This window comes from Hemicordylus capensis, chromosome 2 (genome assembly GCF_027244095.1).
Source record: "Hemicordylus capensis ecotype Gifberg chromosome 2, rHemCap1.1.pri, whole genome shotgun sequence".
NCBI classification, from domain to species: domain Eukaryota; kingdom Metazoa; phylum Chordata; class Lepidosauria; order Squamata; family Cordylidae; genus Hemicordylus; species Hemicordylus capensis.
Window position 1 is genome coordinate 211,425,447 of NC_069658.1, and position 27,601 is coordinate 211,453,047.

The window sequence follows — 27,601 nt, forward strand, 5'->3', positions numbered from 1 at the left end:
GCTGCCAGGCTGTGTAGACAATACTGAGCTAGATGGACCAATGGTCTGACTCAGTATATGGCAGCTTCCTATGTTCCTTAAGGAGGGAGAGGGTTTTCTGGATTGGGACCCTGGAAAGCCTAGGGAGGAAACAGTGATGCTTAGCTGTTTACCTTCTTGCATATCTGAGGAGGAGGTCATGGGTCATTTAGGCTCCAGTTAAAACTTTTTCTAAGAAACAGGTATGGTGGATCAAAAGTGGCACTGTCCTTGAAAAGATGGAGGAGGAGGAGGAGGAGGAAACAGGGTTAATTTTGTTTTCTGCGGGGGTAAAAAATGTTTGGTATGTTTCCAGTTGGGAATTTCTCTAAGCATTTCTGGCCAGAGATGGTGTCGCTTCGAAGAACTGTGAGAGCCCAGACTTCTCATTTCCTAAAAGCTCTGGAACTGGAGTTCACCAGAGTTTTGGGAACTTTCCCGATGGTTGTGTGTTTCTTTCTTTCTTTATAAGGTGGGGCAGGCTCCCACACATTATTCTGGCATCATTGGCCTATGGGATTTCCTGCCACAAGATGGCTGCTAGTTTTAGGAGGAATGCTATTAGAGAGGAGAGCTGGTCTTGTGGTCGCAAGCATGACTTGTCCCCTTAGCTAAGCAGAGTCCGCCCTGGTTGCATATGAATGGGAGATTAGAAGTGTGAGCACTGCAAGATATTCCCCTCAGGGGATGGGGCCACTGCTCTGGGAAGAGCAGAAGGTCCCAAGTCCCCTCCCTGGCAGCTTCTCCAAGATAGGGCTGGGAGAGATTCCTGCCTGCAACCTTGGAGAAGCTGCTGCCAGTCTGTGTAGACGATACTAAGCTAGATGGACCAATGGTCTGACTCAGTATATGGCAGTTTCCTATGTTCCTATGTAGGTGGCTTTTACAAGGATTAAATGAATTCATAGAAAAGGAGGAGAGGTCCCAGGCAGGGGCGTAACGATAGGGGGGCAGGGGGGGCACGTGCCCCCGGCGCCATCTCTGTGGGTCACATGGGGGGCGCCGCCATGACCCCCGCCAAGCCAAAAAAATTAAAAAAAATTTTTTTAATGAAAATTTTTTCGTCGGCGCCCCCTCCCACGAGCAGTCCCTTCTGCGCGCCCGCCCGTCCGCCCCGCCATTGCTTTGCTGGCCTGGCTTGCCTTGGCGGCGGGTGCCTAATTTCACGCTTGCTCGCAACAACGGAACTAATAGAGTATAGTACGCACGCGCGACTCGTACGCACGCGCGACTCAAACTCCTCCTCGGCTCGCCTTCTGCACGTGGCGCCGAGAGGAGAGCGTTGCTGGCGCAGGCAGGCAGGCAGGCGGACCGGGCACGAGCACGATGGACAGCAACAAGGATTCGGCGGGCGGGTGGAACAGACCTCGAGTCGGGGCCGGGCGTCATTAATTAAAGCGTGCAGTCAAGGTGTGTGTCGTGTGTGTTCTCTTCTCTGTCTGCTGGCGCAGCGGCGGCCCGCGGGGTCTATAAAATGGCATTTTGAATGGCGGAGGTGAGTACGAGTCGCGGGCGGCGACAGGGCGGAGGGAATGGCAAGAGGAGGAGGCCGAGGGGAGAAGGAAGAGGAGGAGAAGAGTCGAGTCGGGGCCGGGAACTTGTTGCGCCGCCGCTGCCTTTGCTTGTGCAACTCCTTGCTTATCTGTTTATTTTATTCTAAATAAATCCGGGGGACCAGGCTTGGCAGAGACGGATGGCAGACTGTAATGCACGCAGGCGAAGACGCTGCTTAGACAACGGATGCGCCCTGTGTTTCTCGACTGCATTGTTATGAATGAAAGCCCGTAAATTAACCTAATTGCAATTGCATCCTACTTAAGGAAAACTCTTGCGTTGGCACAGGCTCTGATCTCTTCGGAAACGCTTCAGTTCTCACAGGAGTGGGATGCCTCGAGGAAAAAGAACGCACGCACACACTCGAGACACTAGCTCTTGCCTCTTAGCCCCTCCTCTCCCTGCCCTACAGTCGATCACCTGGGGATCCCTCTTATCAAGAAAGAGTAGCCCGCTGCTTCCCCCGGTGCTCTCTGCACTGCCCTGTTCTGCCTCCCCCCACCCCACTCCGTGCTTTCGCTTCCCAATTAATAATGTATGTATGAAGAGACATTCACATTTTCACAGATCTGATGTGGCACAATCTCTCCCTAAACTTAATAATGTATTCATGAGCTCAAATCAGCTCAACGTCCCTTTGAAGGAAGCCTCTAGAATTTAAAATCTGTAAAGTTGATTAAAAAACCAAAGGCTCTACATGCACTATCACACTTCTGCAGCTTTTACTAAGGGCTTTATCCTTTGATACCTGATGAAAGGATACAATGCAGAGCGGGGGCGGTTTGCAGGGGTGGGTGGGTGGAAGAGCAAGCACTGCCTGCTTCCCATGGGGGGAGGGGGTTATTTACTGCGGAGGACGAACGGCGAGGGAAAAGCACTGAATCGCTTCCTGTTTGGACACTCAGAGTTTTACCCAAGTTGCTCCCCCTCCTTCCTTTACTAGTAAGCGGGAGAGAAATTGGGGCGGGGTAGGGATGTACTTGTGGGGGAATCAAGGAAGCGTTGCTTTTGGGGAGGTGGTGGAGTGAGGCAAGGCAGGCGCTTTACTGACACTGGAGACTGTTGCCCCATCTTTTATGGTAGAAAATTTCGGTCGTGACGCTTAAAGCGGGAGTATTTTTTTCTTTGAAAATCCTGATGCTCTTGCTCACCTCCACCCATCCCCAGGATGGCAGTATGCATTTGGAGCTAGCTGAGAACTATATGCTTCTTTGGGTTGCAAATGTGGTTAAAGGTTCAGCTCTGAATCTGGAATATATATATTATTTTAAATGATTAAATTCATTTCATACACTGGTATTCTGCCTTCATTCAGAATGCTCAAAGTGGTGTTTAGCCTCACAAGAAAGTTCTGGAGTAGATTAGGCTTGTGATTTTCCCCAAACTACTGAATAGGGATTTGAATCTGGATTTTCTGCATGTGTGCATCACTTATTACATTCCATTGATTCTCTTTACTGTTGAGATATTGGTCTGCTGGTTTTTTTTACATTAAAAAAGAAAGTAATATATGATGTGTAGTGAGAAAGTTATCTTGACCACGCAAGTTTGAAGTTGTTTGGTTTAGAGACAAACTCATTAACATAGGCCTGCAAATTGCAACTCGCCTTGCCCCACTTAGGGTGCTTATATGGGCAATAATGTACTTCTGTGGTGCCTCCATCATGCATTTTAAAAGTGACATGAGTGTAGTGGCCTGATTCATGATTCATAATTCTGATGTTTGAGACACAAGCCTACTTCACATTTTGAAATTTTTGGAAAATTTTGTAATTTTTAAAATAAAAGTTTTCTGAAACATGTGTGTCATGTGTGATGTATGTGAGGGGGGCGCAATTTCAGTGCTTGCCCTGGGCGCCGTTTTCCCTAGTTACGCCTCTGGTCCCAGGACAGGGGGTGGTCAAACCTGGCCCTCCAGCTGTTGTTGAACTACAACTCCCATCATTCCCAGAGGCTGGGGATGATGGTGGTTGTAGTTTAACAACTGCAATACCCATCAGGACTGTGGTAGCAAACTACAGAAGAACGTCCATGTTTAGAGACAATAATTAAGAAGCAACTCGATTTTGCTTCCCACAGGGGCCAACAGGTGCTTCCTGGACATCCCTGAGCTGGGCATGAAAGTAGTGGGGCCCCCTTGTTGTCTGCAGTTAGTAGTTGAGGTAGACTGTTCTTGTACAAGGAGGCTCCATTCAGCCCTAATTAAGAACAGCACCTCTGGATCAGACCCAAGCTAGTCTGGCGGTTGCCAAACAGGTGCCTTTGTACAGCCCCCATGCAGGCCGTTTTTAAGACGAGACCCTTACCTTGTCAACCCCCTCTTTCAAGGCATGACCCTTCACCCTTGATTCCTGGATATTGTTATGCCCTGCATGGGAACAACCTGTTTGAAAAATGGGAAGCTGGGCTAGATGGGATTTTTGGCGAAACCTAGCTGAAGCTAAACAATGGAGCCTCTCTATTCAGAAGCAGTCTACCTTGGAGTTGCAGCTGCTGGGAGTCCGGCTGCAACCCAGCAAGGCGACGCTATTTTTTCTATCTGCGTGCATGGACGAACCGCCCTCCACGTACCTAGGGAGGGACTTGGAAGGCCTCCTAAGAAAACAGATCTTAGAGGCACCTTTTAAAAGTGGCGCTTCTCTTCTGTTTAGCCGGGGGAGAGCAACTGGCCCTCTCCATCCCCAGCACAGCACCCCTCCAGTGGCTGTTACTGGTATCTGCCATATATATATATATAGAGAGAGAGAGAGAGAGAGAGAGATTGTGAGCCCTTTGGGGACAGGTATTAATCTTTCTTATATTATTTCTTATATACGCTTTGTAGGAACAATGTGGTTCCAGGGGCATAGCTAGGGGAGAGGGGGCCTGTGTTCACCCCTCTCCCCGGGTCCCTTGGAGTGAGGGAGATGATGAAGAAAATAGGGAGGGGTGGATCTGGGGCCCCCTCAGGAGCTGGGGGCCCCGGGTTGATTGAACCCGTCTGCTCAGTTATAGCTACACCCTGTGTGCATGCTTTCTTTTTCTTTCTTTCTTTCTTTTCTTTTCTTTTCTTTCTTTCTTGCTTTCTTTCTTTCTTTTCTTTCTTTCTTTCTCCTCCCCCCTCCTCCACCTTCCTCATACAGCAGCGTAGGCTTCCTTAAAAGGAAGCGACGCAATTTCTGTATTACTCATTCGAGGTTTTTAATCCAAGCGAGTTGGCAGCCTGCAAGTCAGTGAGGAAAGAAGCCACACTTGCTCGCTCTTTCTCCTCTTCATTCCAGGCTTGACTGACGGCACACAAAGCTCCCCCCCCACCCCAGAAAAAGTGTTATTCTCTTAAAAGAGCTCTCTTTCTCCTTTTTTAGTCTCTTGGGAAAGCATTTTTGCAAACCGTTGGATGGGTTTTTGGAGAGGCGCAGCCCCAGAGACAGGAGGGATGCAGGTAAGAACATGGTTGGTGTGGGCTGGCAGATCTTGAAGTTTCTGCCTTGGTGCAGAAACCCAACAGGTTTGATGGCGGCCTGGAGGGAGAGAGAGAAGCATAGCGTGGTGGCTGTTGCGTGGAGCTGGAGGGTGAGGATCCTTCACAGGGGTCCAAAGCCTGTCAGTCCTCTCCAGTTCAAAAGGATTTTGGTTGCAGGGCTGGGAACAGTGCCAGATTTCGGTGCAAACGAAGTAAGCAACAGTTTAGGATCACGAGGGGCCTCTGAATACAAAACATGACTAAAAGCAGCCAGCATGGTGTAGTGGTGAGAGTGCTGGACTAGGACTGGGGAGACCCGAGTTCAAATCCCCATTCAGCCATAATACTAGCTGGGTGACTCTGGGCCAGTCACTTCTCTCTCAGCCTAGCCTACTTCACAGGGTTGTTGTGAAAGAGAAACTCAAGTATGTAGTACACCGCTCTGGGCTCCTTGGAGGAAGAGCGGGATATGAAATGTAAAAATAAAAATAGATAAATAAAATAAATTTCAAGTTTCCTGTGATGCATGTATATTCATTTGAAAGTGTTTCAAATGCAAATAGATTCATTGCAAGACAACAGTTCTTGACAGATTATTAGTTTTTCGTTGCATCGTTACCAAGCAAAAATGAAGCAGTTGCCATTGTCCTTTTTTGCTAGAATAATTTGCTAGAATAATTCCTTGTCCGTGGAAGAGCTGGTCGTGTGGTAGCAAGCATGACTTGTCCCTTTAGCTAAGCAGGGTCTGCCATGGTTGCATATGAAAGGGAGACTTGATGTGTGAGCACTGCAAGATATTCCCCTCAGGGGATGAAGCCAATCTGGGAAGAACATCTAGGCTCCAAGTTCCCTCCCTGGCAGCATCTCCAAGATCGGGCTGGGAGAGAGACTCCTGCTGCCTGCAACCTTGGAGAAGCTGCTGCCAATCTGTGAAGACAACACTGAACTAGATAGACCAATGGTCTGACTCAGTATGTGGCAGCTTCCTATGTTCTTCTCTGTCTGTGTGTGTAATGCTATGGGGCCTTTTAAACTTGACATGGTTTAGGGCAGGGCTGCTCAAATTCGGCCCTCCTGCAGATGTTGGCCTACAACTCCCATAATCCCTGGCTATTGGCCACTGTGGCTGGGGATTATGAGAGTTGTAGTCCAACAACAGCTGGAGTACCGAAATTGAGCAGGCCTGGCTTAGGGCCTCGGCGTGTCCTAATCTGGCCCGGGATGGGAAAGATTTCTAGAGGGCCTGTTGCCGATCAGAGCAGTAACAACAACAACAAATATTTATATACCGCTTTTCAACAGAAGCTTCCAAAGCGGTTTACACAGAGCAAAAACAAACAAATAAATAAGATGGCTCCCTGTCCCCGAAGGACTCACAATCTAAAAAGAAACATAAGACAGACACCAGCAACAGCCACTGGAGGTCCTGTGCTGGGGGTGGATAGGGCCAGCTGCTCTCCCCCGCTAAATAAAAGAGAATCACCACATTAAAAAGGTGCCTCTTTGCCCAGAACAGGGCAACACGGGGTTTTTGAACTAATGGTCTGACTCGGTATAAAGTAGCTTAATATATATTCATGAGGAGCATCCATAGCTTGATTATGGTGGGTGTCATTTGCATGCTGAATGTCCCGGGTTCAACTCCTACCATCTCTGCTTCAAACTGAACTCGGGTCATGAAGCTAGGAAATACCTGATTCTGTATAAGGCAATTTCATATGTTCAGGGGAGAGTCCATAGCTGAGTGGCAAAGCGCGTACTGAAAGTCCGAAGTTCAGTCTCGGGTTAAAAGATTAACCCAAGACTGACGTTCAATCTCGGGCTAAAAGACTGGAAGAGCAAGATCTGGACTGAATCCAGATAAGACGGAGGTACTTACTGTGCGGGGCCGGAACTCGGGAGATTATTTTGATCTGCTGGTTCTGGATGGGGTCACACTTCCCCAAAAGGAACAGGTACACAGACTGGGGGGGTGCTTCTGGATCCTGTACTCTCTCTGGTGTCTCAGAGCCCAGAGGTGTCTTCGATCAGCTTCGGCCGATACGCCAACGGCATCCGTATCTTTAAATAAACGACCTCAGAACGGTGGCACATCTGCTGGTCACCTCCAGACTTGACTACTGCAATGCGCTCTACGTGGGGCTGCCCTTGTACGTAGTCCGGAAACTGCAGTTAGTCCAGAATGTGGCAGCCAGGTTGGTCTCTGGGTTCTCTCGGAGAGACCTTATTACTCTTGAGTTGAAAGAGTTACACTGGCTGCTGCTATGTTTCTGGGCAAAATACAAGGTGCTGGTTATTGCCTATAAAGCCCTAAACAGCTTAGGCCCTGGGTTTTGAAGAGAATATCTTCCCCGCCACCCACTGAGATCATCTGGGCCTTCTCTCTTGCTGCCCAGGGACTCTGGAATAAGCTCCCTGCTGAAATAAGAGCTTCTCCATCTCTGGGAACTGTTCTAAAAAGCCTCTAAAGGCCCATTTTTTCACCCAAGCTTTTTAATTTGACTGTGGTTTTAAATGGGGTTCAGGTTTTCATTTCTGTTTTCATTTGTTCTACGTTGCTGTAAACCGCCCAGAGATGGAAATTTGGAGCAGCCTCTAAATATAATAAATAAATTAAACACACAGGGCCGATAGAGCAGGGCAGATCCTTGTGCTTGCTTTTCAGTATGAATAACTAGCCACGAGCCCATTCTGGCAAGCTCTGCAGGGCAGAAGGCAGCCCCTCCTCGCTTGACCCGGTCACTGTGCTCTTGTGCCCAGCAGGGGCTTTGAAATCGGATATTTCTTGTTGGAAGGAGTTTTTCTCTCTTTCCGGCAAGCTGCACCTAACCCTTTGCGTTTCCTCTTTTTTTACCAGAACTGAAATGTGTGTTTGCAGGATGTGGTTTATGGCAGGCCCTGATGCATTGCTTACTAATCCGGGTTGCAGTTTCTGCTGCCAGAGTCTGTCTCCTCCTTGCTTAGCTCCCACTCACTACTTCCTTAACAACCCATCTGCCAAATTCAAAACATCTGTAACTCTCTTGGGCCTGATTTAAATCTTTGTTGCTGGGGGAAGGCCAGGGGAGAAGGCAATAGACCCTTGAAAAATGGCCATTTTGCTGTGTGTGTGTGTGTGTGTGTGTGTGTTAGAAAAATAGATGTATCAATCCATTAGCCATGATGGTGACTAGAACCTCCAGGCTCTAAAGTAGTCTACCTTTGAATAGCAGCTGCTGGCGTGCAAGGAACAAGGAAGGAGGGCTCTTCTTGGATCCCTCCTTGTGGCCTTCCTGGCTTAGACTAGACTGACCTTTGATCTTCTTCTATTTAATTGTGGCAGAGAGTGGCTAAGTGGAACTTCCGTGGATAGAGGCAATCTACCTTTCAAAGGCCAATTACTGAGGACAACCAAGAGCGGAAGGGCTGTTGCTTTCCTGCTTGCTTGTCCTCTGGCTGTCCCCTGTTGGAAGCAGGATGCTGGACCTTTGGTCTGATTCAGCCATTGCCTCCTTTTTATGGGGAGGAGGTCTCCCTATAGCTATTTGCCCTGATAGCTAAAGGGCGTCTGGCTAGCCACTGCTGGAAGCTCCTTGGTCCTTTATTAAACACTTCTTCTTTTTTGAGCTTCCAGAAAAAACTAGAAAACCAAGCGGGAAAATGAGAAAGCCAACTTATGCCAATTCCTGGAGACCCCAAGCCATTCTTGGACTTCTGGCAACCCTATCTGCTCTGATAGTCCCCCCGCCCCACACATAAGCTTAACTGTTGTATATCTATTTACACTTCAGATCAAAAAGCATTTGGATAGCCAGCGGAACTCTCTGAGACTTGTGGAGCTCTGAAGGCAGCCGACAGGACAGCTCTCTTCTGGAAAACGCTGTGCCGTGGTCGTGCGTCTCCAGCTGCCGAGAAGTTTGGGGGCAAAAACGGGCGTGGGCCAAAATGTCCAATCCTTTGAAGCAGGTTTTCAACAAGGACAAAACCTTCCGTCCCAAGCGGAAATTCGAACCTGGGACACAGCGGTTCGAGCTCCATAAGAAGGCCCAGGCATCGCTCAACGCTGGGCTGGATCTGAAACTGGCCGTCCAGCTGCCGTCTGACGAGGAGCTGAACGACTGGGTGGCCGTTCACGTGGTGGACTTCTTCAACCGCATCAACCTCATCTACGGGACCGTCAGTGACTGCTGCACCGAGAAGTCCTGCCCGGTTATGTCGGGAGGGCCAAAATACGAGTATCGGTGGCAGGACGAAAAGTATCGGAAGCCCACTGCCCTCTCCGCGCCCAAATATATGAATCTGCTCATGGATTGGATTGAAGTCCAGATCAACAACGAGGATATCTTCCCCACGAATGTCGGTGAGTATCTGCACTAGGCGCTGGATAGATGCCCTGGAATGTTGTGAAACTGCGAGCGTATTTTGCAGATTTGGGGGTGTCTGAGTTTGAGGTGAGCAGGGGAGCTGCATTGGAAAATTCTTCCTTGGTTCCTCATATGTTTTGTTGGAGTTTTTTAGTCACATTTTGACTAGCTCAGATCTCCAGGCGCCTTGTGAAAGACAGGAACATAAGAAGCTGCTGTCTACTGAGTCAGACACTTGGGCCATCTAGCTTAGGATTGTGTGCTCTGACTGGCAGCAGCTCTCCAGAGCTTGAAGCAGGCCTTTTTCCAGGCATGCATGGAGATGCGGTCAGGGACTGAATTTGGAATCTTCTGCATGCTATTAAGAAGGTACTCTATCACTGAGTAAAGGCCCCTCTCCAAGATGACAGCGAAAAACACGACTCAAGATGCACGGTCTTGAGTTTATACATATCTCACTTTTCCTGCTTGCTTTTATATGTATAAAATATGTATAAAATATTTTATATTTATATGTATAAAATATCTCATTTTATACATATCTCACTTTTCACCCAGGCGCCCAAAGCAATTATAAAGCTTATTATATAAATTATGAAACAACATTGCAGTTAAAATACAGAGACAGGAAGTTATGTAAACTCAAATCTTGGTTTTTTTCTTTTTCTTTTTTCTTTTTTCCATTTTAAATTTTATTAGATTTTACAATAACTTTTACATTCATTTCCTAACTCTGCATGTAAATAAATATTGACTTCCAGCTCACTATTTGCATGGTAAAATAACTATACATATAAGCCACGGCTGTAATAATTCAAAATATTCAAACTGCATTCGATATTGTTCGATTTTAACCCACCCCAACCTGCTGTTATTTAGTATAATTCAAACCCTACTGAAAAGTCCATATTGGGAAAATAATTCTTTAAATAAAGCAAAAAATCCAAATCTTCTGGTCCCTGGTAGCTGATGGGATAATCCAGGTTAATAATCCAGATCTTGCCTCCTGAGGAAAGGGGCAGAAAAAGCTGCCAATGATCTTAATTAAGAGGATTAAGCTGGTCTTGCAGTAGGAAAGCATTAATTTTCACCTCTGCTAAGCAGGGTTCTCCTTGGTTTGTATTTGGATGGGTGACTTCATGTGTGCACTGTCTGCTAGCTGATATTGGCCTTAGGGGATACAGCTCTATCTCAGTGGAAGAGCATCTGCTTTGCATGCAGTAGGTCCCAGGTTCAATCCCTGGCAGCATCTCCAGGTAGGGCTGAGAAAGACTCCTGCCTGAATTCTTGGAGAGCCACTGCCAGTCAGTGTAGACAATACTAAGCTAGATGGACCAAGCATCTGACTCGGTATAAAGCAGCATGCATCCTATGACCAGGCGATGGCTGGTTAGCAGTGAAGATGAAAACTGTCTAAGGTTACCAGTCTTCCAGGATCGGCCTGAAGTCTCCAGAAATTAGTCCCCATCTCCAGGTGATCCTTGAAAATGGCCCTAGAGATGTTAAGGACTTGATAGTATGAAAAATACTGGAGAACTTCCTGGGGATCGGGGAAATCTCTTGGAATGGCTTCAGGCAAAGTTGGTTCTCTACTCTGGATCCCGTGATGATGATGGGCTGCGACACCCATCATCTACAGCCTGGCCACTGTGTCCAGACTGTGGATGATGGGAGCTGTAGTCCAACAATAATAAATAATAATAATAATCTTTATTTGTTAGCCGCCCTGTAACAAATTGTTCTATGGGCAGCTCACAACAGCATCTGGGGACCCAAGATTGAGAATCCCTAGATTAGAAAAACAACACAGTAATTGATTAATAGGCATGAGAACGATTTAAACTTAAAAATTGGGATCCCCACCCACCCCCCCAAAACCCAACACCTTATATTTGAAGAAATTGTGGTACATGATGACCCAATTACTGTCATATTCAGCTGACTAGATGCAATACAATTCAATTGCAGTCATTCATCTAGGACTATTAATTAATAAATAAATAATTATTCAATTTATATACCGCCCTTCCAAAAAAGGCTCAGGGCAGTTTACATCAAAATAAAAACAATTAAAACCAGTTAACAATTAAAATCAAAACTATAAAAACAGAATAAACCCAATTAAACATTCAAACAGTTACAAACCCTAGAAAACCAAGACAAACATTTAAAACCATCTAGAACAGTTTGCAACAATTTAAAAACCCCGGAAGGCCAACCCAAACAGAGAGGTTTTAAGGGCTCTCCTGAAAGACAATAATGAACTCAGATTACGGATTTCTGCCGGGAGTGCATTCCACAGCCCAGGAGCAGCTACAGAGAAGGCCCGCCTCTGAGTCGCCACCAGACGTACCGGTGGTATCTGGAGACGGACCTTCTCAGGTGACATTAACATGAGGTGGGGATCATGCAGAAGCAGGTACTCTCTAAGATAACTTGGACCTAAGCCGTTCAGGTCTTTAAAGGTAATAACCAGCACTTTGTATTTTGCCCGGAAACATATCAGCAGCCAGTGTAGCCGTTTCAAAACAGGCATAATATGGTCTCTCCAGGTTGCCCCAGAGACCAATCTGGCTGCCGCATTTTGCACTATGAAGTTTCCGAACTACAAAGGCAGCCCCATGTGGAGCGCATTGCAGTAGTCAAGCCTGGAGGTTACCAGCTGATGCACCACTGTTTCGAGGTCATCCTCTTCAAGGAATGGGTGCAGCTGTCAAATCAGCCGAAGTTTATAGAAAGCACTCCTGGCCATGGCCTCCACCTGAGATACCAGGGTGAGGCCTGGGTCCAGGAGTACTCCCAAGCTGCGCACCTGCTCCTTCTGGGGGAGTGTAACCCCATCTAGCACAGGAAGATCTAACTCACCTCTCAGATTCTGAGTCCCCACAATGAGCACCTCCATTCAGCTTCAGTTTGTTATCCCTCATCCAGCCCATTATTGCCTGTAGGCAGACATTTAGAGGATGAGTGCCAATTCCTGATGATGAAGTTGAAAAGGAGAAGTAGATTTGGGTGTCATCAGCATACTGATCTCCTGATGACCTCACCCAGTGGTTTCATGTAGATATTTAAAAGCATCGGTGACAGAATGGAGCCCTGCGGAACGCCATATAACAGCTCCTGTTTTGAGAAACAGCTGTCACCTAGCTCCACCATATGAAATCTACCTGAGAAATAGAAGCGGAACTACTGCAAGGCAATGCCCCCTAACCCCAACTCCCCCAGGCGATCCAGAAGGATACCATGGTCGATGATACTGAATGCTTCCGAGCGATCCAAAAGAACCAGCAGAGTCACACTCCCTCTGTCGATTCCCCGGTAAAGGTCATCCATCAGGCCGACCAAGGCTGTCTCAACCCCATAGCCAGCTCTAAAGCCAGTTTGAAATGGGTCTAGATAATCGGTTTCCTCCAAAACCACCTGGAGCTGGTCGGCCACCACCCTCTCAATCATCTTGCCCAACCAAGGGAGATTGGAGATTGGCCTGTAGCTGTCCATCGCTAAGGGGTCCAGGGAAGGCTTCTTAAGGAGCAGTCTAGCCATTGCCTCCTTCAGACAAGGGGGCACCCTACCCTCCCTCAGCGATGCATTTATGATATTCACTAGGCCAGCTCCAACAATCTCACTGCTAGATTGAAGCAGCCAAGTCGGGCAAGGATCCAGAGAACAGGTGGTAGACCGCACTGCCCCAAGCAGCTTGTCCACATCCTCAGGAGTCACAGATTGAAACTGATCCAACCTAATACTGCAAGAAGGATTGTTTGACACCCCCTCTGGAGTCCATGTCGGCCCGAAAACAGGAGATTTTTTCCGTAAAGAACCCACTAAAAGACTAGAATGTGTTTATTTGTTGCTGGAATCAATAAATGTGTTCAGGTCAGGATAACCTTCAAGAAGGAGCTGGCCCATTCTGTATGGACTTCTGAGCTGGCTGTTCAGAGAAGTTTTGTCTAGTTTGTTAAATATTGGTCTGTGTTTGAGGAGTGTGTTATTGGTTTGCGCTTCGTTTTGTTTGTATGTGGTTTGGGGTCTGGTATGATTTGTAATCTAAATCCATACGAAGGGCAGGGAAAACCTCCTGGTGGTGCATTTGCCACATCAGAAATGAACACCGGGAATCAGGGTTCAATGTATCCGATACTCTGATAAGGAGGATACGAGAACCTCGAGTTTCTCATATCGGATACTGCCTGTCCAAATAAGAGCACTTAATCTTAACAGGGCTCTGAAGCAAATATTTGCTGCATGCACACACCTCACAAAGCATCTCACTGTAAAACCCCTTCAATGGAGAGGAGAGCTGGTCTTGTGGTAGCAAGCAGGACTTGTCCCCTTAGCTAAGCAGGGTCTGCCCTGGTTGCATATGAATGGGAGACTAGATGTGTGGGCAATGTAAGATCTTCCCCTCAGGGGATGGAGCCACTCTAGGAAGAGCAGAAGGTTCCAAGTTCCCTCCCTGGCAGCATCTCCAAGATAGGGCTGAGAGAGATTCCTGCCTGCAGCCTTGGAAAAGCTGCTGCCAGTCTGTGAAGACAATCCTGAGCTGGATAGACCAATGGTCTGACTCAGTATACGGCAGCTTCCTATGTTTCTATGTTTAATGTCGTCTGACTCGTCTCTGATATACTGCAGGTACCCCCTTCCCCAAGAACTTCCTCCAGGTGGTGAAGAAAATCCTCTCCCGTCTCTTCCGGGTCTTCGTCCACGTCTACATCCACCACTTTGACCGGATTGCCCAGATGGGCTCAGAAGCCCACGTGAATACCTGCTACAAGCACTTCTTCTATTTTGTGAAAGAGTTTAACCTCATCGACACCAAAGAACTGGAGCCACTGGTGAGTGTGGACGGGGGAGGAAGCTGTAGCTGGTGGTGGTGGTCGGGGGCATGGGCCGAATCCTGCCGGTTTCTCGTGCGGGCTCTTGGAACTTTCTCTCCCAAGCCTGGCTCTGACCATCAGCCCTTTTGCAGCAGTCCATGGGTTTAAGAGGGAAGTTCTTGGCTAGTGTCACCACCACTGATAGTTGCTGCTTTGTTCTTGCTGATCTAGCTTTCCTCGATCCTGTGGCCACCCACATTCTTAGCCTACCTCGCAGGGCTGTGGGGAGGGGAAGAACCATGTATTATACACCATCTTGGGTTCCTTAGAGGAAGGGGGGCACACAAATGTAAGAAGAAAATAAGAGCCCTGTTGGAGCAGAACCAGTGTTCCCTCTAAGAGAGATCCCCAGTTGTTGTTGACTACAACTCCCAGCATCCCCAACTGCAATAGCCTTTGCTTGAAGATTGTGGGAGTTGTAGTCAACAACGTCTGGGAATCCCTCTTAGAGGGAACCCTGATCAGAACAAACATTCACTGGAACCAGTGTCCTGTTTTCAACAGTGGACAGCAAGATATTCATAGGAAACCCACAAGTCAAACACAAAAGTGGCAAACCTCCCCCATGGTATATCCCCATCATATTTGGTATTTTGAGATACACTGCTTCTGAAATGGAGGTTCTACTAAGCCATCATAGCTAATAGATAATTGGATGGAGGATAGATAACCTATCCTCCATCAGTTTAGCATTTTGAAAACTCAATCTAAACTCATCCTGGTGCATTTGCAATATGCATGCATTAAAAAAAAAGCAGGAACAAAATTAAAGAATATATAAAGAACAGGGAGAAGGCACAGGAAGAGGTGCTATAATAGACCAGAGTATTTCCTTAGATTGTGTGTGTGGTCCCTGCTCTCTGAAGAGTGTGTGTGTCTGTGCTTCCTTAGACTTCTTCATGAGATCAAGATTCTGAGGTTCCAGTTTGAGGAAGATCCTCATAGAAGGAGAGCTAGCCTTGTGGTAGCAAGCACGACTTGTCCCCTTAGCTAAGCAGGGTCCACCCTGGTGGCATATGAATGGGAGACTAGAAGTGTGAGCACTGGAAGAGATTCCCCTCAGGGGATGGGAAGAGCAGAAGGTTCCTAGTCCCCTCCCTGGCAGCATCTCCAAGATAGGGCCGAGAGAGATTCCTGCCTGCAACCTTGGAGAAGCCGCTGCCAGTCTGGGTAGACAATACTGAGCGAGATGGACCAAGGGTCTGACTCGGTATATGGCAGCTTCCTATGTTCCTATGAATTGCCCACACTTTCAAGCCTACCTTTATGAGGACTAATAACTTGTTTTTTAAAAAATCTTGAGTTCTCAGTCTAACTGTAATATAATCGTTGAACAAGCATAGCTTTTTCGTAATCCTTTGCAAACAGATATTTATAGCATGCTTTTCCTGAATGTCCCCCCCCCACACACACACTTTAAACGGTTGCCTCAATTCTTGCTTGCCCTCTCTCTTTGACAGAAAGAAATGACCTCTCGGATATGCCATTGATGTTCCAGGACTTGCCTGACGTTTCCCAGCTATGTCCACTCAGGGTATCTCGGGACGGTGGAACTCACCTCTGCCACGGATGACATGGCAATCTGGAAGTGTGTTTCTTTTTAAAGAACATAAGATATACATTTTTTTAAAAAAAAAAAAGAACTTTCCTCAGATGACTTGGAGTTCATAATGCAAATGTTGTATAGGATGCTTCTGATTGTTAGATATAACTATTTTTTTAAATTGACCCTCTACAATGTTTACCACTTGGTGAGATGATATCACTGTTCATTCCACCCCCACCAACAGAATGTTATTTTTAGGATCATATTCTCTCTTCATGCCTTCAAACTCTGGTTTGAAGAGAAACATTGGGGAAAGTTTATCTGCTTTTCTGTGCCCAGGAACCATTTGCAATGTTATGAGGGATTTGGGGTGCGTCTGTTGCATCCCGCGGTGAAAGTGCATAAGTGGGCAAGATATCTCTTTTTGTGTGTGTTAAAAGCAACCAAGATCCACGTGAAATACATATGCCGTTAAAGCTCTTCATTGTGTGGTTGTCTTGTCTTGATCTGCCCTCTTAAGGATGTATCTAGGTGATTCCAGTTCGAGGAAGGGTTTTGAAGAACAAATAAATGCAGAGAATGGAGTACATTCTACAGCAATTTGAAAGGGAATGGATGATCGGGCAACACTTATTGGTATGGTACGAGATCAGGAATCTTACGAGCATGTCCCTATCCTAATGGGTGCGACCCAGGCAGGAATGGTGTTGCCGGCACGCTGAGAGCTTCCACGACTAAAATCTGTGTCGAGAACGTTGCCTATATGAAGCTGCCAGCCAGAGTTGGGCTACTTAGCTCAAGGTTGTTTGCACTGACTGGCAGCATCTCTCCAGGGTTTTAGGCAATCTTTTTCCTCCCCGCCCACCGCCCTCAATTCTGATGGAAAGGCCAAGGGTTGAACCTGGGGTTTTCTGCATGTAAAGCAGAGACTCCACCCTGAGCTTTGGCCTCTCCTCAAACATTGCCCCACAGGTACCAATCCTCCTTTCCCAGAATCACACTATACAGAGAACTTGAACTGTGTCGAAAGAAGAACTTTCTCTGAAGAGTGTCCTGCGACTGCTCCACAGATGTCGTGCCTCTTGAAAATCTCCCCCCTCCCTGCTGCCTTCCCAGAGGACGGGAGTTTCCAAAGGGAGTTTCCGAAGTCCCATGCAAGCTTCCGTGCTGAGCTTATGTGTCACTGAATCCCGACACTGAAAAGCTGTGGAGTGCCAGAGCGGTGGTGCCAGAGGGACGGACTTCTTGGAAGGAGCCTCTTTTCCTCCTTCAAAAAAACCCCACAACATTTTTTTTTAAAAAACGCAACCACAAATTAGCGTGTCCTTCTGTAGCTCCTTTCCTGGCTCTCTATGTATGCAAATGTCTTATTTGTTGTCATAACCAGCTTCAAGATCTGCTTTCCCGACAATTTATCTGAACCAAACAGAGGAGGCCTGTGACTGTTATTAAATGTTTCTGTGATTGTTATTAAATATGTGTTAGTTTTAATGCAGATATGGTCAATGGCAAAGTTGTGCCGTCGAGTCGGTGTCAACTTGTGGCGCCCACAGAGCCCTGTGTGGTTGTCTTCGGTACAATACAGGAGGGGTTGACCGTTGCCTCCTCCCGTGCAGTATGAGATGATGCCTTTCAGCATCTTCCTAACCCATGGGTGGTTGGCTCCCTCACTCTGGGCCACCCCAGCACCCCCCAAGTGCAGTTATGGGGCTGCTGAAACCTCCATTCTTCCCTACGGAGAAAAACCTTAAAGCCACTTGTGGGGTGCTGGGGTGGCCCAGAGTGAGTGGTGGTGTAGTGCACAGAGGGTTGCCAACCCATGGGGTACTGGGCTTTGTTGTTCCTGAAGTGTTCTGAGTGTAGATTCTTTGGTAGCATATAAGATTTTCAATGACAAACCATGAATCCACTCTTATTGCTAACCTTAAAGACACATAAACTTCAAGAATCACTTTAAAAGCAGCACTTTGCCCAATTCCTTTCAAATAATTCTGATAGCTTCCTTGGCCCCCTTGGGAACTACCACCCACCACACTCCACTCTAGGACACCCCTTTCCCCCTGACGTGAAGCTAAACATTGGCTGCGATCCTCATTATTCTCTATGAGGAATTCAAAAATACTTTTAAAATCCACCAGTAATCCAGAGGAGTGTCCGATTGCCTTGGGGTTTGGTGGGTGGTAGGCACCCCTTGGTGCCTACCACCCACCCCACTTTTGTGCCCCCAGGTGTTCCACAATAGGGGATATGGGCTGGTTAGGGTCCCATTATACCCTATGAGAAAAATAATTAAAAATATTTCAAATATTCATAAAAAATCATAGGGGTGTCAAAATGCTTCGGGGTTTGGGTGGTTGTTGGCACCCTGGGTGCTCCACAATAGGGAATAATGGGCTGGTTTGAGTCTCATTACACCCTATGAGAAAAAAATAAAAATAAATTTCAAAAATTCATAAAAAATTGTACGAGTGTCCAATTGCTTCGGGGTTTGGATGGCAGGTACCCATGGGTGCCAGGTACCATCCCACCCAGTTTTGGAGGTTCAAACCAGTTCAAAACTGAACCACCCCCTCCTGGTTCGAACCCAGTTCAAATTTGAACTGAACCGGGCAAACCAGTTTTATGCACATCCCTAGTTTGCTGTGTGCCCCACAGAAAACAAAGCCCCCACCGAGGCCCAGAGAGAAGCAGGGCTTTGGGGTGAACTTGCAATAAAGAGGACAAGTGTCCTTGACCCTGGCATTTCTATTGCCCTTTTGGCTGCCAGGAGGATCAGCCCTTCTGGAACATTCTCCGCATGGCACCGAAGCACAAAATGGCTGGCCAATGAGAAGTCCTGCCCACCCACCCCCACTCCAGACCCAGGCCATTAGCCTTTTCTGCCCCAATAAGCCAGTGACCAGCCAGTGACCAGTTTGTCAGCTGAATAAAACGGGCACCACCACCCATCAGTGGCTTGGTGGCCAAATTATTTGGCCCAGGAGCGAAGCGTTAAGACTACTGTAGGTGTATATATTTCTGTGTCCCACTTTTCTTCCAGCCCTGAAGGGTCAAATTTAAGGAGTGGAACTGTTTGCTTCGGTGTAGAGCAGTAAACCTCTGGCTTTGATAGTCAAGTCATTTCTGGTTCGAATCCCCGCTGGTATGTTTCCCAGACATATTTGTGTGTGTGCGTTATATATCACAAACATATACATACACATCCCAGACTATGGGGAAAAACACACACACACACACACACACACACACAGAGACACACCTACCGTATTTTACGGACTATAAGACGCTACGGACTATAAGACGCACCTTAATTTTAATCCAGTTTTTCAGAGTTTTAACATATTAAACTGTTAAAACATATAAGACGCACCTGAATTTTGGCGGATATTTTTCGAGGAAAAAAGTGAGTCTTATAGTCCATAAAATACGGTACGAGGTATATATAAAGCATCATTTTATTTATTTATTTATAATATTTATACCCTGCCCGGCTCCTCCAGTACACTACTGCTTGGGGCAGCTCACAACAATAAAATAGATACAAATACAATATACAATAAAAGTAATAAAATTAACCACATTAGGTAAACAAAAGTCAGGTTAAAAACCACAATCGGTGCTAAGTTCAAATTAAAAGTTATTTTAAAAGCTAAAAACTAATAATTATAAAAATTATAGAACCTACCAGGTATAACCAAAGATGGAGCGTTAAAAAGCCTGCTTTAAAAGGTTTTTTGGTTTGTTTTTTTTAGCATGGTCAACCCCTCCTGTATTCTACCAAAGACAACCACAGGGCTCTGTGGGCGCCAGGAATCGACACCGACTTGATGGCACAACTTTACTTTAGAGCAGTAAACACTCGGAAGTCAGAAAAAAGCTATGGATAATCTACTGGGTTGTAGGGTGGATCTTTTGATCCTCAGATTCATTCATTCATTCAATTTTTATTCCGCCCTTCCAAAATGGCTCAGGGCGGTTTACAATTATTATTATTATTATTTATTTAAACAGTCAGACTGGTGTTATTGACTGGTTTGTTTTCTCTCTCTCTCTCTCTCTCTATATATATATATCTTCAATAAAACCTGGGAGCTGATGGTTATGGACAAAATCTCCACAATAATAAAAACTACAGTAGACCCAAATTACAAAGACGTAAGTTTTGGGCGGTATAAAAATGTTAAATGAATAAAATAAAATAAAATAAATAAATAAATAACAGATTAGCTTATTTTGCACTATATAGCTGGGTCTAGAACTTAATAAAATAAAATAAAATAAAATAAATAAATAAATAACAGATGAGCTTATTTTGCACTATATAGCTGGGTCTAGAACTTAATAAAATAAAATAAAATAAAATAAAATAAATAAATAAATAACAGATTAGCTTATTTTGCACTATATAGCTGGGTATAGAACTTTCTATAAAATGCCAGAACAACCGAGTAGCACATATTTATTTTGTTTTGTTTTGTTTTGTTTTGTTTTGTTTATTAGTCAAATTTGTACAACACCCCAAACTTTTATCTCTGGGTGGTTAACAATAGCATAAAACAAGTTAAAACATATTTAAAAAACTTTAAACAATTTGACAATTTCAAAATCACCCGCAGATTAAAACCTTAAAATTTTAAAGAACTAAAAAAGCTTGAGTGGAGAGGTGGGTTCTTTATGTCCTGTGATTGACAGTTTTCCAGCTTGCAAGGGGAACAAGCAGATAGGTGAGTCTTCTGGGACATCATCATAATTCGGCTAATTCTGTCATGTGTCTTATAGAAGCAGCAGCCAGGGTCTAATATACAGTATTACCAGCAAAACATCCTGAAGGGCAGTATGTGGAAGTTGCCTCTAGAGGGCACTGCTTTCTCACAATGCAGCAAAACAGAAAATATGCGTAAAGGATTCAGTTAGCAACCCTCACTAACAGTGTAAACAAGCTTTGCCTGAATACATGTGCAACATTTTAGATGTTTGCATCATACTTAATACAAATCTGACTGAAAGAGAAAAAAGATTGTCTTGATCACTGCCATGGGAAGTCTCTATGGAGCTGGTGGAAAGGTACAGAGAATGCATCATAACTCATGGAATTCATCTTCTAAGATAGTGACCGCTACAGCATATAGATGCACCCTCTTGGTAGAAGCATTCTCTCCTGTGCAAGAGAAAGGGGACTTTCTCTCCTGTCACCTTGCATGGCGGTGACATATAGATACACCATTCTGGAAGAGGCAGCCCCTACTGTGTGAGAGACAGAGGAATACGTCTTCTAAGATAGCATCTGTTACGGCATATAGATGCACTGTCTTGGAAGAGGCACGCTCTTCTGTGCAAGAGTGGGAGGGAATACCTCTTCTAAGATGGTGACTATCAACCACTGTGTTTTTGTCACGGAACAGTGGTACATATAATATGCTGATCCCTACAGACTTGGCTACTGCAATGCTCTCTACGCAGGGTTGCCCTTGTACGTAGTCCGGAAACTGCAATTGGTCCAGAATGCGGCAGCCAGGTTGGTCTCTGGGTCATCTAGGTGTGACCATATCACACCTATCTTAAAAGATCTACACTGGCTGCCGATAAGTTTCAGGGTGAAATACAAGGTGTGCTGGTTATAAACTATCAAGCCCTAAACAGCTTAGGCCCTGGGCATTTAAGGGAACGTCTTCTTCGCCATGAGTCCCACCAGCTATTGAGATCACCTGGAGATAGTGCTCCCTCTAAAAGGGATTCCCAGATGTTGTTGACTACAACTCCCATAATCCCCAAGCAAAAGCCATTGCAGCTGGGGATTCTGGGAGTTGTAGTCAGCAACATCTGGGGATCCTAGAGGGAACCCTGCCTGGAGAGGTTTGTCTGAAGTTGCCACCGGCTGGTCTGGTGGCCACTCAGGGACGGGCATTCTCCTTTGCTGCTCCGAGGCTTTGGAATGCACTCCCTACTGAAATAAGAGCCTCCCCATCTCTGATAACTTTTAAGAAGGCAGTTAAGATACATTTGTTCACCCAGGCTTTAAATTAGACTCATGGTTTTTAACACTGTGTTAAACTTTAAATTATTTTAATGTGTTAATGTTGTAATTTTGTTTTAAGTTAGGAACATAGGAAGCTGCATACAGAGTCAGACCATTGGTCCATCTAGCTTAGTATTGTCTTCACAGATGGGCAGCGGATTCTCCAAGGCTGCGGGCCAGAATCTCTCTCAGCCCTATCTCGGAAATGCTGCCAGAGAAGGAACTTGGAATCTAGATGCTCTTCCCGGAGCGGCTCCATCCCCTGAGGGGAATCTCTTCCAGGGCTCACACTTCTAGTCTCCCATTCATCTGCAACCAGGGCAGACCCTGCTTAGCTAAGGGGTCAAGTCGTGCTTGCTACCACAAGGCCAGCTCTCGTCTCCAAACAGTTCCAAGTTGTACAGTTTTATTGTAAACCGCCCAGAGACCTAAGTTCTGGGTGGTATCTAAATATGTTTGCTTCAACAAAATGAATAGATGAATAAGTAGACCGCTTCTCCCTGACTAATGGCAGGCCTCTTTGGAACTGATGAAAAGGTTTTGCATGAACCTGTCTGACAACCAGTCAATTAAAGGTCCCTGCCTTAATGGTTTCTATTTAAAATAATTGCTGTTCCGAAGCCACACCTCATTTGTGCTGCTTTGCAGCGTCTCAGAGGCAGTCCTTGCTCTGGTGGGAAAGTTTGCCCACGCCCTGCCACCCTGCCCCGGGTTCGACCTTGTGGGGCCTGCTGCTTCTTTGAGGACTGCTGCTATTTTTAAGCCGGCCGTTCTATTTTGGGGCTGCTGTTGCAAGCTGGTGAGGGGGCGGGAAAGGGTGGGCAGAGGGCAGCCGCCGAATCTTGTTACTCGATGAAAGGTGGCTGTCCCACCACTTGGCATGGGTCAATTTGACCAAGGCCCTTTCGCCTTACCGCCTCTTCTTGGTGGCTTCTTTCCCATGTATGGTGCGAACTCGGGCGCTGGCACGGCTTCATGTGAACTTGGTGTTGTGGTTCAAACGCCAGATTTCCTAGAAGGGGGCGGCGGGCGGCTGCTCTTTCTTCTCGGAAAGAAACAGGAGACCGTGTGGGCACGGAGTTTGTTGTCGTGAACTGGGCCTGTGTGCCTTCAGCTGCTGGACGGAGGCCCTGTGGAGTGCTCAGGATGGCTGCACACCCTGGGAATTGGAGCTGGGGTGGATACCACAGCAACGTGGTGGGTGGGTGTTGTTTTTAAATGTCTCTTGCAGTCTCTAGAAGTCCCTGTTGAAGTGCACCAGATCTGAAGTCGGACATTGCAAAATGACCTCTGGGCATAAGAAGAGTGCTTTCCACACCTTGACGCAATTGACTGGCAGTGCATTTGAGATGGAGAGGAGAGCTGGTCTGGTGGGAGCAAGCATGACTTGTCCCTTTAGCTAAGCAGGGTCTGCCCTGGTTGCATAGGAATGGGAGACTAGAAGTGTGAGCACTGGAAGAGATTCCCCTCATCAGGGGATGGAGCCGCTCTGGGAAGAGCAGAAGGTTCCCAGTTCCAGGTTCCTGGCTTCTTCAAGATAGGGCTGAGAGAGATTCTTGTATCCTGCTTGTAACCCTGGAGAAGCCGCTGCCAGTCTGTGTAGACAATACTGAGCTAGATAGACCAATGGTCTGACTCAGTATATGGCAGCTTCTTATGTCCCTATGGCCGAGAGAGATTCCTGCCTGCAACCTTGGAGAAGCCGCTGCCAGTCTGGGTAGACAATACTGAGCTAGATGGACCAAGGGTCTGTATACGGCAGCTTCCTATGTTCCTATGGACAAAAGAATGTCGTCCACATGGAGCTGACATGGAATTTTCAGCTGTAAGAGCATCCCACTTAAACCCATGGAGGTCTTCCCATGCTTATTAGTCCTGATAAATATAGAGATCTTCCAGGTTCAGAGGCAGTCTACCTCTGAGTACAAGTTGCTGAAGGGCAACAGTGGAATACCACTGCTGGCTTCATGCCCTGCTTGTGGGAAGCAGGTGTCTGGTGCTGGGAAGCAGAATGTTGGACTACATCAATCTTTCTTCTGGCTTATGTTAAGTCTATCCCAGACCGCTAGCCACGGAAATGAAAAACTGAGCCTCCAAGTTCAGAGACAATCTGCAGAGCAACAGATTTCTCTGTTGTGTTCTCTGTTTTCAGGGATCATGCAAAAGCAGGGCTAGTAAACAATCGAGAGAAGCATTGGCATCTACGCAGCCTGCCCTGGCCTGCTGTCCTTGGAAGGTTTTGGGCTCAAGATCAAAGAGTTCTGGATCTTTCCAGCCGGGAAAACTGCTCTCCACGAATCAGGCGGATATTTGCTTGGCCTCGGCGCAAATGCTGATGGCTTTGTTTGTGGTTTCTAAGAAATTGGGTCACAGGGAGTTGGACATTATGCAGTCCTCCTTCAGCGAGGACACTATCCAGCGTGCTGCTTAGCTGCACCAAGCACCCATGCATGCCCCGTGAGGTCTCCCTCCTGGAACAGCAAGTCCTTCATGCCTCCTTGCAAACAGTTTTAGGCTGCACCTGCACACTGACCTCAGAGCAAGTCCTGCTGAATTTAGCAGACAGATTTCCGAGGAAGCATGCATGGAACAGGACAGTTGTGCACTGTGGCCGGCTGCAAAGCAGAACGGCGATCTTGTGTCTTTAGAGATCTGGTGTAGCATAATGGCTAAGATTGCTACAAATTGGGAATCTTTTTCAAATCTCGCATCTCACCCTAGTCTGTTGACCCTGCTCCACTCTCCACCTCCAGCCAAACTGACCTCCCCTTTCCCTCACAGAAGCTCTCCCAAAGTTTGGCACTCTACGACTGCCTTTTCCCCATCAGCAGCTAGAATGCTAAGCCTGTTGTGACATCACAGAAACTCAACCAATCACCAGGGAGGGATCACTCTCTGATGCTAATGCAGACAGACCACCACCAGATTTATGACCAACCTGACTTGTTGGTTGTCGAAATGTCCTCTCTCTTTTTCTGTTTTGACTCGATGAAGACACAGAAGCCCTGCTGACCTTTCACTGTATCTACCCAAATCCAAGATGACACTGAATGTAAGATGAACCCCTTAAAATATAGAGGTCACATACAGGTTATATAGCTAAACTTACCCAAAAGGAAGCAGACTTTCCATTTAAGATGACCTCCCTGTTTCTAACAATCAAATAACTTGGGGGGGGGGGAACTAGTCTTGGATTCAGGTAAACACAGTCTATAACTTGCCATCCCTCTGAATAGGCTTGGGGAGGCAGCTCAACTTTTCCACCGTTTCTCCTGCCGCTTTGTTGGCATATCTCAGGCTCGGGTGTGCACGCTACCCGTCCCACCAAACAATGAGACACCCAGTGCCAGGGCTGGTTGACAGCTGTATGCTTCTTACCTGACACTGGGAACAGGGTGGTAACCGAGTGGCAATCATCCAGACTTAGGACTTACAGGGCAAGAGAGGTGAACGTGAGCAGAACCCCTGGAGCGGCCCGGGATCCTGTGTTTGTTCCCACTCGCTTGTTGCTTCATTCAGTCCAGGACATGAAGCAGGGTTACCACAAGAAGAGGAGGATGCAGCCACAGGAATCGGGGGCGGGGGGCGTGGAAAGTGGGCCCGGCCGCTGAGGCATGGAAAAGCTGGGTCCCACGCCAGTTTGGGGTCAGTGGCACTCTCTCACTTTCCATTTCCGATGCCAGTTAAAACAAAACCCCAAACAAAACATGGCTTGGAAGCCAGTTCAGACGCTTCGAACCGGTTTAGGTTCACTGGAGGGTGCCGAGTCATTTCGAATTCCTTGGCGTGGCACTGTGGCAGCCGCTCTGCAAAAGGAATGCAATCCCTATTTAATGTGGGAAAAGTACTTAGGAGGCCTGCATGGCTGGTTTTTGTCTTTTCCAAACGGTGTGCGCGCAAGATCTCGCTTGGGCAGCTGCACGATACGGCAGCGCAGGTGGTGTGTCCCACAAGATACTGTAATGTTGACACATGTGCCCGTGAGAGCAACATGCACATCAGAGGAGACCGGATGTCGTCGTCCTCCCACCCCTCCCAAGTTTCAGTGCTAGAGACCCGAGGTGAGCGGAGGAAGAACAGCAATTCACCTGATCAGCACAGTAAGTATCTAAAACCACTGTAGAAATCTTCCCAGCCAATGTACCAGAAAACAGGGATTTATCTGGGCAAACATCACAAGAGCGCCCCTATTTTCAAGTGCTGAAGGGACTGCACTCTCCCATATGATAAGCGACACTTTACCCTCGGTGTCTTTTAAAAAGCCCATTTGGCTCCCCCTGGGGGAACTCTGCACACGCTCAGAGGCACTCGGCCCACGCAGCAGCCAGAGAATGTTTGGCTACAAAAGCATTCCTGTGAGGCCCAGCAGCCTGCGGTTTCCAGATCGCCTCTTCTGCCCCGCTCCGCCTCCTTTGGCTCGTCTCCCGGGCTTCGCAAAACACCAACACAACAAGCAAACGTCGGCAATTTTCGGTTCCTCTAATCCAAACAACTTTCTCCTGTTGCAATTTCAAAGGTCGTGGGGAAGTCAGGTTGCATTCCCTGGCATGTGCACAATGGGGTGTGTTTGCACTGGGGGGGGGGAGGCATGCATGCCTGTGTGTGTGTGTGTGTGTGTGCGTGTGTGTATTGGGAGGGTATGCTTCAGGAGGATGTTGGGTCTTCATGCACTCTGGGAGCACCCTCCCTGCTGCGGCCATAGAAAGCTGCTTTATACCGAGTCAGACCCTTGGTCCACATAAGTCAGTATTGTCTACATACACGGGCAGCGACTTCTCCAAGGTTGCAGGCAGGAGTCTCTCGCAGCCCTATCTTGGAGATGCTGCCAGGGAGGGAACTTGGAACCTCCTGCATGCAAGCAGGCAGATGCTCTTCCCAGAGCAGCCCCATGCCCTGATGGGAATATCTTACAGTGCTGACAAATGTAGCCTCCCATCCAAATGCAAACCAGGGTGGACCCTACTTAGCAAAGGGGACCATTCATGCTTGCTACCACAAGACCAGCTCACCTCCCACACAGACAGACAGATACACGCTTTCCCAGACAGCCTGTGGCCTATCTCCCCAGTGCCCTGTCTCTTTGCTGATGAACATAAGAACATACATAAGAACATAAGAACAGCCCTGCTGGATCAGGCCCAAGAAGGACCATTTAGTCCAGCATCCTGTTTCACACAGTGGCCCACCAGATGCCGCTGGAAGCCCACAGGTAGGAGTTGAAAGGGGCCTGTCCTCCCTCCTGCTGTTGCTCCCCTGCAGCTGGTACTCAGAGGCATGAGGTGGCCCACAGCTCTCCGTCTAGCAATTGATAGACCTCTCCTCCATGAAGTCATCCAAGCCCCTCTTAAAGCCATCCAGGTTGTTGGCTGTCACCACGTCCTGTGGCAGAGAGTTCCACAAGTGGATTATGAGTTGTGTGAAAAAGTACTTCTGTTTGCTGGTCCTAGATTTCCTGGCAACCAATTTCATGGGATGACTCCTGGTTCTAGTGTTATGGGAGAGGGAGAAGAATTTCTCTCTATCCACTTTCTCCATACCATGCATGATTTTATGGACTTCTATCATGTGTCCCCGCAGTCATCTTTTTTCTAAACTAAAAAGCCCTTGCCTCATAAGAAAGGTGCTCTAGGCCCCTGATCATCTTGGTTGCCCTCTTCTGCACTGTTCCCAGTTCTACAATGTCCTTTTTTAGATGTGGTGGTGACCAAAATTGTATGCAGTACTCCAAGTGTGGCCGCACCATAGTTTTGTATAAGGGCATGATAATATTCGCTGTTTTATTTTCAATCCCCTTCCTAATGATCC

The 27,601-nt window shown here is 47.0% G+C and overlaps 1 protein-coding gene across 7 annotated transcripts; it reads left to right on the forward strand.

The window, feature by feature from the left end:
• Window positions 1-97: 97 nt before the first annotated feature.
• On the forward strand, window positions 98-16,260 carry MOB3A (MOB kinase activator 3A). Of its 7 annotated transcripts, none has more exons than XM_053303647.1 (5): window positions 1,267-1,513; window positions 4,917-4,993; window positions 8,785-9,353; window positions 13,990-14,192; window positions 15,695-16,260. In XM_053303647.1, exons 3-5 carry the CDS (start codon window positions 8,939-8,941, stop codon window positions 15,722-15,724), a joined length of 648 nt encoding a protein of 215 aa, XP_053159622.1. In that variant the 5' UTR covers window positions 1,267-1,513; window positions 4,917-4,993; window positions 8,785-8,938; the 3' UTR covers window positions 15,725-16,260. The 7 variants fall into 7 exon arrangements, with proteins under 7 accessions (XP_053159624.1, XP_053159622.1, XP_053159623.1 ...); XM_053303648.1 differs by having other exon boundaries at window positions 1,267-1,428; XM_053303649.1 differs by lacking the exons at window positions 1,267-1,513; window positions 4,917-4,993 and adding an exon at window positions 98-221.
• The last annotated feature ends 11,341 nt before the right edge of the window (window positions 16,261-27,601 follow it).

Bases quoted from the DNA above. Each gene is read 5' to 3' on its own strand.
- MOB3A (XM_053303649.1), top strand. From the start codon at position 8,939: ATGTCCAATCCTTTGAAGCAGGTTTTCAACAAGGACAAAACCTTCCGT. The intron at 9,354-13,989 runs GTGAGTATCTGC...GATATACTGCAG, and splicing joins TATCTTCCCCACGAATGTCG to GTACCCCCTTCCCCAAGAAC. The intron at 14,193-15,694 runs GTGAGTGTGGAC...TCTCTTTGACAG, and splicing joins CCAAAGAACTGGAGCCACTG to AAAGAAATGACCTCTCGGAT.